Source organism: Ruditapes philippinarum, unplaced genomic scaffold (assembly GCF_026571515.1).
Source record: "Ruditapes philippinarum isolate M1 unplaced genomic scaffold, ASM2657151v2 ctg3057_1_1_1_1, whole genome shotgun sequence".
In the NCBI taxonomy this organism is placed as follows: Eukaryota; Metazoa; Mollusca; class Bivalvia; order Venerida; family Veneridae; genus Ruditapes; species Ruditapes philippinarum.
Window position 1 is genome coordinate 118,325 of NW_026854032.1, and position 13,672 is coordinate 131,996.

The 13,672-nt window shown below is 31.3% G+C and overlaps 1 protein-coding gene across 1 annotated transcript in view; it reads right to left on the reverse strand.

The window, feature by feature from the left end:
• LOC132738733 (fibropellin-1-like) overlaps positions 1-2,297 on the reverse strand; it is a 45,188-nt gene extending 42,891 nt beyond the window's left edge. The window contains exon 1 of the mRNA XM_060726325.1: positions 2,061-2,297. Coding sequence (XP_060582308.1) covers positions 2,061-2,297 — 237 coding nt within the window. The remainder of the gene's footprint in view (positions 1-2,060) is intronic.
• Positions 2,298-13,672: the final 11,375 nt, after the last annotated feature.

Sequence of the window (13,672 nt, forward strand, 5' to 3'; positions counted from 1 at the left end):
TCAGCATCACAAAACAAATCGGTGAGCTATCTCAGCATCACAAAACAAATCGGTGAGCTATCTCAGCATCACAAAACAAATCGGTGAGCTATCTCAGCATCACAAAATAAATCGGCGAGCTATCTCAGCATCACAAAACAAATCGGTGAGCTATCTCAGCATCACAAAATTAATCAGTGAGCTATCTCAGCATCACAACAACAAAAAATAAAAAAGTCGGTGAGCTATCTCAGCATCACAAAACAAAACGGTGACCTATCTCAGCATCACAAAACAAATCGGTGACCTATCTCAGCATCACAAAACAAATCGGTGAGCTATCTCAGCATCACAAAATAAATCGGTGAGCTATCTCAGCATCAGAAAACAATTCGGTGAGCTATCTCACCATCACGATAAAATTGGTAAGCTATCTCAGCATTAAATCAACTTTGAAAATAAATACTTATCTGCAAATTTGTGTGCTGGAGAAGATTGCAAGCATTTTGTATTTCATCCATGACGATAAGTCGTTACCAAGAATTGAAATCAAAAGCCCTTTGTAACTTTGCAAACACAATAGATCTTCCCATTCTCATGACAAACGTCAAAACCCCATGTCAAACATCGTATGAAGCTATAAAACAAAACACAAAAAATAAACAACAACGACAAAATATAAGTTGATCACCTGAAAAATTCTAACAAACAATTTTATATTCCACGATTTAAAACTGAAAAGTGAAGCCTTTGCAGCAAAATTAAATTATCTCAATAAACATGTACACTCATTAACTGATGTAGAAATAAACATATTTAATATAAATAAACATAACAGAATATGTATAATAATTAACAATTGAAATAATGATATCAAATGAATAATAAAAATTTAAAAATAATACTTATCTTAAAATAGTATAATTATATCTGTTGTCGTCTGTATGAAGCCTTGTCAAATCACACCAATGATTTACTCATGATAAATCTATATAACACTTACACAAAATATAAGATTATAAACTAGTATTTAATTCCACAATTAAATCAATCATTGACTGAATATAATCACAAGCATATAATCACTTCATATTATAAAAAGTTATTCAACATAAAGCTGCACGAAATCATTAAATGTTAAGATTTAGTGACACAGACAAACGTTGTTTCAAACTGTCTTTAACATATCCATCTTTAGCTGTCTCTGAACGCCAACGTCCATGTTTTTTCCACAGTCTATCATTAGTACCAGAATTAGCACAAATAGTAGCTCCACCTGACCTTAGTGAATGCAAACCGTATTGATGACTATCTAGTCCTATTGAAGTAAGTTTTTGATTAAAAAGTTCCCGTGTTCTCGAGTAAGAAAGTGGAGCATTTTTACGTTTTAATACATACTTGTTAGACTTTTTACACAACACTACAGCTCTAAAAATAAACTGATCATAACATTCTATCAAACCAGCCTCTGTAATATATCTATGTAATAATTGCACCGGGCATGAAAACTTTCCAGTTTTTGCCAAAACTACATAATTTCCTTCTCTATATAAATCTGTTTTAGCATTTTCAATATATAATGAACAATGATCATCTTTGAAATCAATATGACAACGTTTTAAATAAAGACCTTCTGAAATTCTTAGAAAACCAGCAAAACAAATCACAAACAATGTAACAATTCTTAAATCTGCCAATGAACACTTTTCAGAAACAAAACTTTTAATGAGTAATTTCAGCACATCAGGAGTAATAGGCTCTTTTTTCTGTACAGGCCTCGAAATCTTTCTTATACAGCCTTCTAAACATAATTTAAGCCATCTATCTTGACAAGGATTTTCTTTAAAATAAGCAGTTTCATGCGCCCAATTTATAGCATAGAAAATTTGATTTAACTTAGATTTCCCGCATGAATATGTATTCATCTGAATAAGCGAAACTCAATAAAGCGCGATTGTGACAGGCAAAGCTGGTAAAGAAGATAACTTGCATTTATCGCACCAATTACAAAATTTTTCAAAAGCATACATATAATTTTTCACTGTACTATGTTCTCTGCTACCCAAAATAGTGTGTTTTACTTCTGAAACAACGGACATCGGAAGACCAGAACTGTTGCATGTGTCTGTTAAGTCTTTCCATCTACATGAATCAAACAAGCCATATTTCGATAGTCTTACACACAAATCATTCTTGTTTGTTGCCTTCTGGTGCGAGGAGTTGGGTGGCATCAGAATTTGTTGCTGCTGCTGAAGCTGTTTTGTTGCTGGATTGCTGCACCATGAAAGCTCTTCGGTGTGAGGAACAGAAATTGGCATAATGCCCTTCTTGGTCACACTTGAAACAAATGACTTCTCCCGGAACAAAACGTCGTCCTTCCAGGTATCCAAGAGAGGAGCGTCGTCCTTCCAAGTGTGCCTGAACGTAACGTCGTCCTTCCACGTCTCCGTGACCGAAACGACGTCCTTCTGGAAATTCTGTTGTTTCGAAAAGAACTAGCAAAACGGTTATCATTAAAATAAGCATTTTTATCAGCCTTCTTTTTAGCGCGCTCTTCAGCACGACGAATTCTTTTATCATCATCTGAATCAGACGCTACTTCCAGTAACTCGTACTCTTTTATGGTAGACCACCCAAGATCTGAACCGTCAGCAATACGTATCAATTTATTTCTATGAGTTATAGCATCCTTAGCTTCAGCAAGAAAGTCCTTAGCTTTAGACGCCTCTCTGTAGGAAACTGCCTTATCAATATTATCAAGTAAGTCTAAAACAGTGTTATTGAACTCGAACTGTTTCCTGTTCTGATACGACTTGAATGAAATTAAAGAATCCTTTTTTACCTTCTTTGTCGCTGAAGAAACAGTCCACTCAGCATCACGTTTCAAATCACGTTGAAGCGAACTAAATTTGTCATCAAAATAACCCTTCAATTCGGAGACAACTTCTTCCCTTGGAACTGTTGAAAAACTTGCACGTGGTGGCGAATTTTCCCGCGACATAATATTCTAAATAACTATAACTCTAAAGAACGTGTTTAAAGCTGTCAAATACTGCCTCGAGTGAGAAACAATAGTAAAACACCGAATATATACCTACACACTGGTACAAAACACGTGAAAACCGTGCAATGTAATAAAATATGCATGAAACAAAATATGTTGTAGACTTATCAAAGCATAAACTAAACTACGGACTGGAATGAAATAACAATGGGAAACGTGAATAATTTCATTTACCATGTATATTAAAGTATAAAATGTATACCTCAGTTTTGCATATTTCAGAACAGACTTCATAATCTGGAATAGTAATTGTGAAGAATTAGTTGATGAGAGTCAATTTGTACTGAAATTCCTCAGAATTATCATAGTAAATTGACTTTACGGTCATCTCCCTAAAAAATAAATGCTTACTGAGAATGAGGTTGCCATTTGCATACCAAACTGATCGGGCGTTTGACCTGTTCGGTATATTTAGTTTACTTTTTTGCACTGCATCAATGTAACAATGTCAAAATCCTTTTAAAATTTTCTCTAGAATAACAACAAAACGTAACAATCCCGAGGGAATCCGAACGTCGTTAACATTGACTGTAAGCCAAAAAGACGTATTTTACAAGAGAAAAATGACGGTTACCAAGACGTTTTTGTCATTTACCCATGTCTCTGATCATGTTGTTAAAATATTTCATTTGGACAACCTATAAACTATAGAATTCAGTGACTGTTGATCATTATTTATTCGAATACTTGTGTATGTGCATATTTAATATGGCAATAACGTAGACATTCTTTTCAATAGTTGATGGAATATAGACGTTAATAGATGTAATACGAGATTTATTTTCTTTCAATCAAGCAACTGCTTCTTATAGACTATTACTACCACTTGTTAAACAATTATGTGACCAAAATGCAAGTCGGACATCGGACTTGCGCAAATTGATGGCGCAATTACAACGTATTTTTATGCTCGCTTTTGATTTGCTACATGAGACAAGGAATATGTGAAGCTAAATGTAGATTTCAAGTATTTTCCTTACAAAATTAATACAGGTAGCTTCAAAAACAGGTAACAAGTAATATAAAATACTGATATTTTTACCTGTAAGTTGTTTTTTCCGTGACAATGGAAACAGACGAGTAATGATCTTTCAAATATTTTATTAAAATAAGGTATCTATTTTGGCTGATAAAGTCCAAACATGATTTTTAATTAACTGTAATGGTTCATAAAAGAAATATGATCTTGGTGTTATTGATTTTTTGTGTGCAAATTGATCATCTGTTTTGGATTGAAAAGTAAAAGGAGTTATCTTCATAAAAGGGTTATCTGTTAACCATTGCTTGAACTATTTTTTAAGGACAACAGTTCGTACTTAACCCGAAATTCAGTACCGAAATATATATGTCTAAGTGTATTTGTTTTGTAGATTCTTTTACAAGTGCCCATTTAGTAAGTATAGGAACATGAAAACTGTGTTAATTTATTTGGAAAAACTACAATATTTATTTTCATTGATGATGTGGTCTGTAAATTATTACTCAAAACAACATTTGATAAAAATATCCCCCTAGGTAATTAACACGGCGTAAGAAAAAGGTTTTTTCATAATGCTTATGTTGTTCTTATAAATATATGTTCCTTTCCTAGATATCGCCCTATACAGACAACTGTTTCCAGCAATAACATATCTTATCGATGTATATGTATGCCGTATTTATCATATGGGAAATTTGTTTACAAACAAAATATTGTGTGATTTTAAATATAAAAGACAGATTTATTCTAGCGAGGGAGACAAGTTGTTATAACTAGTTTTGATTAAAATCAAGTTGTATATATACGTCAAATGAACAAATAATCTGTTTAAGATTTAGCTCTGAGCTGTATAAGGACTTAAAAAAAATCTCACAATTTGAACATATACTTGTCACTCATTAATATAGATTTTAATGATCTTAGATTAACGTTAAACTTTAATATTTTAATTCAAATGATATTTATGTAACATTCCAATATTTTTTTGGAATGGAAATTTATACAGAAGGTCATAGACAAGTGAATTTCTAATTGTGCATGCTTTGCTAGGTAAGTAATATCTCTAAGACAACTTCATATTGTAAGGTTTATTTCAAGATGATTATTGAAAAAATATTTAAAAAAACCTATGACATGACATGTGCTTTTATCTTTTTTCAAAGCACTAAACCATATATACCTTTTGAAAAACAAACTGTTGTTTTACATAGAATGATAACCTAAAAATTTTTTTATACATGAAATAAAGCTTCTAATGGCTTAGGGCCAATTTTATCTTGTAAGCATTTTACTTCATTTTCAAAGGAATGCTTACAAATTACTGCTTTCGGCTGACCTCTAGAAGCTTATTTAAAAGACATATAAAAACGAAGTAAATTGTTTGCGAAGGGTCACAAAGCAGTTTTCTTGAAAAAGTTATTTCACTTTTATCGCAAAAACACAATCTACGAAAGAAGGTGTCTAGACAATAAACAATAAGGAAGTGATAAAAAAGATATACGTTTTGAAAGTTTCACAATCTGATGTCTGCAACCACTCTTGTCCATTGTTTGAGTCAAGTTAATTTAGCGAAATGATACAAGCGAAAATTCCGTGAAATATTTTCCCTGGAAAAGATGTCAGCATATTAAAGCTGCCCGCCGCAAGACGAGCCCAAATATTTCAAGAAATTCAATCTTCAAAAAAATGTATTAAGAGCTTAACAAAAGTTTAAAGGTTTAATTTTTAATTAATTATTTACATGTAATGTGCGATTAATGACTGATATTGCAGTATCAATCACTATAATTATACTGCGTTACTATCGCAGTAAGAGGTATTTATGTATCTTTTGACCTCTTTTTGTTAATTAACATAGATTACTTCTAACGCAGTAAGAGGTATTTATGTATCTGTTGACCTCCTTTTGGTAATTAACATTTGTGTTCCGAGATTATCGTATCTTACCTCATCATTATCACGTGATTTGACTCAGAACCTTAAGTGTTATTAGTCCTTTACCGTAGAATTAAAGAAAATACGAAAAATCAAACCTTGTATAAAGAAGGTTCTTTTTCTGTGTTGTCTTTTGTATGCAACAGGTCTCAAATTGTTTTAGTATGTCTAAGGAAATAAATACAAAAAGAACACATACTGAGAAGCACTTGATGTATAACAAGTTTCTCTTGAGATTATTTTAAGTAAATGTCAAAGCAATTCTAACGTATGATATTTCAGTATAGCCTTTTGAAAAATAAGACAAACGAATACACAAGAGATTTGGCAGAATCCACACAAATTAACAAAATATGTCAGTTGATCGGGTCAACCTTTTCGATAACTTAAATTTCACACCTTGTTTTAAGTATTTCCATAAAAAGCTAGTACTATTTTTGCAACACTGTAATTAAAATTTACAAAGGAAATTATCTGATGCAACGTCACCAACGAGACATTACATTCTTCAATAAAGCTTATATTAGGAACAGCTTGTAGTAAAATATTTGCCTTATTTACATAATACAATTCCTAGCAAATTCATCATTTTACGTAGTACTACATTTTTGTTAATGATATTTTGTTTTATTTAATGATATATTCTTTTGAACTTATGAAAATATATATTTCTCTAAGAAAACTTGGATTTTTTTACATTTTGACAAGATGGTTTACATTTATTCTAGGGAGCGACTTTGAAAAAGGTTTACAATCAAAAAATAAATAAATGATAATAATAATAATAATTATTAAAACAACAACAACAACATGATTCGTTATTTAAAATCCTTCGGAATATAATTTTAGTAACCAAATCTGCATTGCACTGTCTGTTACCTTATAACAGATTATTATAATATGATAAAACTATCAATTTTATAAAAATTGACGTTGATGGTGCTAGACAAACTTTGTTCAAATACATTGTTAAAAAAGTTATTTTTAGATATGTGCTATCAATACAAATATAACACAGTGATACATACTGACACTACAAGACTAGTAGTTGATTCCAATTATAAGACATTCTGACATGTTGTAGGACTGATTTTATCTGACAGGATGATTATAGCATACTTTTTTTCTAAAACGTGACAACTTAATTGCCACAATTTGTCACACGGAATGTTCTTGGTAATAGACTCGTGATCAGATGTTTTGCTGTTTAAATTATAACTTTAGTGTTATTATCGTTTCTCTTAAAGCTGCATGCCTCCAGATGAGCGGAATTTTTTCAATAAAATCAAACTTAAAAAAAATGTACTTAGCTTTTAGGAAAAGTAAAAATATTCAAGTAATAATTTACATATTATGTGCGATTAATGACTGATTTTACTATATTTCTACTGCGTTACTAACGCAGTAGGGGCTATTTTTGCACATTTTGTCCTCTTTTTAGTAATTAACGTGGGTTGTAAGTGCCATTGATAATGGGTAAATTGCTTCCTTTTGGTTTTTTCACTAAATGATACTTTAAAACACATTTTTAAAATTTTCATGAAAATTATCAGGAATCTGGAGGCGTGCTGCTCTAAAAGTATCATAATTCTTGTCCATCTGCGTCGTCTCTGTCAGAATAATAGCATGTGCATAATATTCTGTTATTATAAAGCATTCTTGATATTAAAGCTAACTGTTACTGAAGTAATATTATTTGACATAAAACATATGATAGTTTTGGACAAGATAGAGATACATTGAGATTGAAAAACGGCTATAATTAATGTATTAATAAAAAGACATAGAGGATATTTGTTTAGTTCAGTGTAAGATCGTAATTTATTTCACCGAGTGAGCACCAAAATGTTTATTTCACGAGTGGCGCAGCCACGAGTGAAATATGAACTTTTGGTGTTCACAAGGTGAAATATATTTCGATCTTACACTAAACTAAACAAATTTTCTTTTTATTACATGCAAATAAACGTTTTAAAAAGACATTAAACCTTATACTGAATGAAAAGCGCGCCAAATAATAATACAATGTGACGTCATTTACGACGTCACGTCATTAAGTTGGTACCCAGTACTGTGCACGCTGGTATTTCACTGAAACAACGTAAGGGGCTTAAATTCAAAACAGTGAAATTATCAAAGTGGTAATTTCACTGTTTCAAACAGTGAAATTACCAGTTTTAAACCACTGATATATTTCTATAAACCACAGAAAAGCATGTAATAAAAAGTGCTGTTTCTTAAAAATGATACCTTTTCTATCACTTCTTTGTAATAAACACATATATGAATTGTCAAAAAAAAAAAAGAATATTATATAGAGGTTATTTGTTTAGTTCAGTGTAAGATCGGAATATATTTCACCGAGTGAGCACCAAAAGGTATATTTCACGAGTGGCGCAGCCACGAGTGAAATATGAACTTTTGGTGTTCACAAGGTGAAATATATTTCGATCTTACACTAAACTAAACAAATTTTCTTTTTATTACATGCAAAGAAACGTTTTAAAAAGACATTAAACCTAATACTGAATGAAAAGCGCGAAAAATAATAATACAACGTGACGTCATTTACGACGTCACGTCATTATGTTGGTACCCAGTACTCTGCACGCTGGTATTTCACTGAAACAACGTAAGGGGCTTAAATTCAAAACAGTGAAATTATCAAAGTGGTAATTTCACTGTTTCAAACAGTGAAATTACCAGTTTTATATCACTGATATATTTCTATAAACCACCGAAAAGCATGTAATAAATTTTTTTTCATAAAAGTGCATGTTCGACATATAAAAATATTATTTCATAACATAGCAATAATTTTTCATGTTCGTAAAATTCAATTCGCACATCTTCAAGCAAAAAAAACAACAAGATTCTTGTACAAAAAGTGATCCCTCGGAAGGATAAATTACAACAAAATTATATGAAAACTGCATTATTGGTTTAATTTAGTCAGTACATGAGAGAAAATGAAAAAAAAAAACAACATATTTCACGCCCACTAACATCGGCTGGTGCGGTGCTCAATTTTAACACTTTAAGTGTTGAAATCAGTGTTTCCGAAGTATAAGTAAAATATAACAAGCATTTTCATGAATACTGCCAAAGTGTATTTTACAAATTATAAACAAATTAATTAAAAATATTTTCGATTGATGTGAAAACATAAGATTTCACATATTGAAATACTGGTCAACATTTTGTTTTGAAAACCTGATAAATACCAAACAGGTACTGTTTTGTGTACGTCTATTTCAAATTTATATTCAAAATCCATCATAAGTAATGATCACAAAAATCACTTTTCATTTATAAAAGTGGAAGAAATTAAAGTAAACATAACTCAATAACTTTAAGTGTAAGATCAAATTTTCAACTGACATGTCTAGACAGATAAATTGGTTAGATAAATGAAAAATCTTTTTCAAATCTTATAAACAATAGACTGATGGGTTTAAGATTTATTCAATGATGCAAGCACAATAATGGAAAAAGAAGACTTTTCTCCTGTAAACACACAGTCGCATTTTGTGTCTAGTACGTCAGAGCTTAAGGGCTTAATAATTTACCATTGCCATTAATGTCCATTTAAAGACATTACAGTAAAACTGGTAACAAGTACAAAAACGGGTATTGAGTATTAACAAGCGTAATAGGAATTAAAAAATAAAATGACTTCTCTCACAAATTTCAATCAAATGATCGACTAAACATTGACAAAATGCACAATGCTTGTTTTATTAATACATACAGACTGTTATGACAGAAACGTAAGAGAGACATGGCTTACGAACGCAACTGATGATTCAAAAATGAACCATTTCGTGTTAAGTTGGTGTTTTGGGCGTCGACGATGGCTTATAAGGAAAAAATACACATCAGATTCGTAGCAAAAAAAGTTACCGGTTTGTGTTCATAACGACTTTTGTTGATTCAAAATATATGCCTGCAAATGGTCTGATTCAATAATAAAACAATATTATATTGATATAGGGTAATAAAGAATAATCCAAAACACAAGTATCTATAACTAAAACGTGACAAGCAGTGGAGGATTTACATGAAGTAAAGACATCATAAATTTCTTAATTTTGTGTAGTACCTGGATCAATACAGCAGTCAGCTTTAATGCTTTACCAAACATTTATAGAATAAAACAATATTACAAATGCATTACTGTCAGAATAAATGTGCATTATTCTTCCTTGTTAATGCAAAAGATATTAATCACTCAAACACAAGACATAAATAACTAGATAAACAACTCTTTCTGGAAAGTAAAATATTTTCTATGATACTCAGTAATTGATTTACACTGCTTTTGTACTGAATTAAACACAGAATAACAATGTTTTCATAGATTAATCACAGAATTATTATCTATGCTGTGAATTATTTGACAATTTACTTTTTGTTGAGATGAAAGACAAAATTTAACGTCATGTAAACGATGTACTTTGAAAACAGACTACCATTTCCGTGGCGCTAAAATGGCCGTATACATTTTAGGAAAATTGTGCTATTTTTATTGTAATATTACATTAGCTATATTTCCGTAAGTGATTCAACAAAATCATTTAACACTAGGGTATGAGTTGTTTCAATGTGGCAAGTTTAGTATACATTTTGGGATAAAAATATTGGATCTTTAGTTTAAAATAAATTATAATTATCGTTTTAAAGATAAAAATGATCTATATTCATGTTCATAAAAATCATTATTTGTTATCATAGGAGCGGGTTATGGCCAGTACCTTTGTGACACAAACCTTTTATTCTGTCATTTGCGTGTTTAAAGTTGTTATTTTTTCTGCCCGTAATGTGTAATTTGATCCTCGGTAATCCAATCACTTATATTTTGATTGCTTCACCGCTACATTTGCACGTATGTAATTACCCCATTTTTGTTGTTTTGTAAAAAGTGGTTAAATATCTAAAGGCTAACATTAAAGTAATTCCAGAACAATATTACCTAATATCAATAACGATTGCTTGCCTAAAACATATTCCAACTGTTTGATCCATTCCCAATTTGCTGTTAGCAATACTATTTTGAACAAATATGTTATCATATTGTCGAGTGTTTTATGAGGCAAATCTTGATGTCTGAAATTCATTTCACTTGTGTAACATGTAAGCATTACAAAGAGACATGCAATCTGCAGACAAGAATATTTAGCAAACTATTTTAACATATACATAAGCAATGCGATATCACAATATTAAGACTACAATTACATAAGCGTTCCACTATAGACATTTTACCTATATCTATTGTTTGATTTTGAAAATAATAAACAAAAAAAGGAAGTATCCAGTAAATTGCAGTTAACAAATTCTTCATACATTTACATACAATATGAGTTTTAAAGGTTCAAACGCAATTATTATAATAACATTTCACGGACATGAATGTCAGATGAGTATTTTCATGCATTTTTTTACGTTGGTCAGTTTAACGGATATTTACAATTGGACTAGTAAATGTTTCAAGTCTTAACTGAGATCTCAGACTTCACGCGGACATGTTGCCAGTACGCAATTAAGATAGTGTGAACTTTTGAATAAAAACAAGTCAATAACATATAAATATGATAAATCTGCAAACAAATTTGATAAAAAGATAATTTATAAGGCATATCAAGTATAAAAGCCGCGCAATTAAATATTATTATCAACTTAACCGTTTTCAAATAATGTTCATAAAATTCATTAACTTTTGTTTAAAAAAATCATTTCTTTTTTTTTTAATGAAATGGATGATGTTTTTGCATTGTCGAGGGTTGCAAACATTATCGATACAATTAGTTGTTTTTTTCAATGATGCGGTGTCAATTCTTTTGATGTTGGAATTCAATGCCAAAGCGGGAGAGCTAGCCAACGAATTAGCTCCAACTCCTGGACGATTTTTGTTCTTATAATCAACGTCTGTGCTTGGTGAACATCGCTCTCCCGTGTTTATCTTTGAGATTCTTAAATCATTTAACCACTTCTCAATAATAATTATGAGCATTAGTGACATTTTCATATTTCATTAACGTTTATTAGCTCCAAAAATATAAGAAGCATTAAAGAAGAAAATAAGGGTTGTGTTGGGATTAACTAAACAATGTGGATAATGATAAATTCATGAGAGAACATTGAGTCTTTAATAATGAATTGATTGTAAAAGGGAAATATGTATGTTTGTGTGTGCTGATTATCTTATCTTTGGAGACAATACTCTCTATGATTTTCCAAGTCATTTACAGAACCTACTTAAGATTGCTACAAATTGGAATATCAAGTTACAAATGGTGTTATGGTTCTTGTGCACTGCATTTCCTCTTAATGTGTTTGAAGATTGTATGAAGTTGTATTGTATTCCAACCAGTAGTTTTCAAGTTATGCCCCGGACAAGGAAAAGTAACAAAGGGCAATAACTCTGTAATTAGTCAAGATGGAGTTATGGTTCTTGTGCGCTGCACTTTCTCTCAATGTGCTTGACCATTCTATGAAGTTGTATTGAATGCCAACCATTAGTCTTCAAGTTATGCTCCGGACAAAAAACGCAATGGAAAAGTAACAAAGGGCAATAACTCTGTAATTACTTTAGATAGAGTTAGGTTTTTTTGTGCACTGCACTTCCTCTTAGTGTGCTTGACCATTGTATGAGGTTGTTTTGAATTCCAACCAGTACTTTTCAAGTTATGCTCCGGACAAGGAAAAGTAACAAAAGGCAACTCTGTAATTAGTGTAGATGGAGTAATGGTTCTTGTGCACTTCACATCCTCTCAATGTGCTTGAACATTGTATGAAGTTATTTTGAATGCCAGCCATTAGTCTTCAAGTTATGGTCCATACAAAAGAAAGCAATGGAAAAGTAACCAAGGGAAATAACTCTGTAATTACTTTAGATATGGTAAATAGGGCACAAAATGGGCGCAATTTAATGAAACACTTATAATATGTTCAGATAATACCATTGTCTTGGCAATTCCGGAATCCTAAATAACTTTTAAATTTAATAATATTAAGGATGTCCAGGGCCGGGTGGTTGACTACAAACCTCTTGCCTCTCACCACTGTAGATTCAAGCCGCGCAAGCGTCGTGTGATTCTACATGTGATAAAACAATCCAGGAAGCTAACGAAACTGAAAAATTGTAAAGTCGTGAAGTTGAAATCGTGAATTCGTGAAGATGTACCCAAGAATTTTAAGAAGTTGAAATGTTACTGACGGTCTTTCGTAGCTTTCTCTTTCCGGTCAATTGTTACCGATTGACCATCTTCAAACTTTAGGTAAGCCATCGCTAACGGCATAAAATACAATTTTCTTTCACAAACACAAACGGTTGCATTCATATTTGATTAAATGACATTCCATGAAACAAAATAAATGAGTTTGATTGAAGTAGTAGTAATTTAAATTTCATTTGGGTAATCTATTTTTCTACAAGGAAATGGTTATTATCGCTCAACTATGAATGAAGTCATTCAATAAAATTAATATATATTTGTAACATCCATGACGTTTCAAAAAGGCTGCTACAAATGTAGTTTAGAACAAACTGTCCCTGTTATAAATGTGCTCATGCATTTAGAAAAAATATTTTTGTTTATACTTACACTGCTAACGGCAACAAAAAATGCAAAACAAACAAATTCGTTGAATTTATATCCCCCGCCGAGTACTGGTTATTACTAACACAACAACTCAAGACATAAGGCTTTATT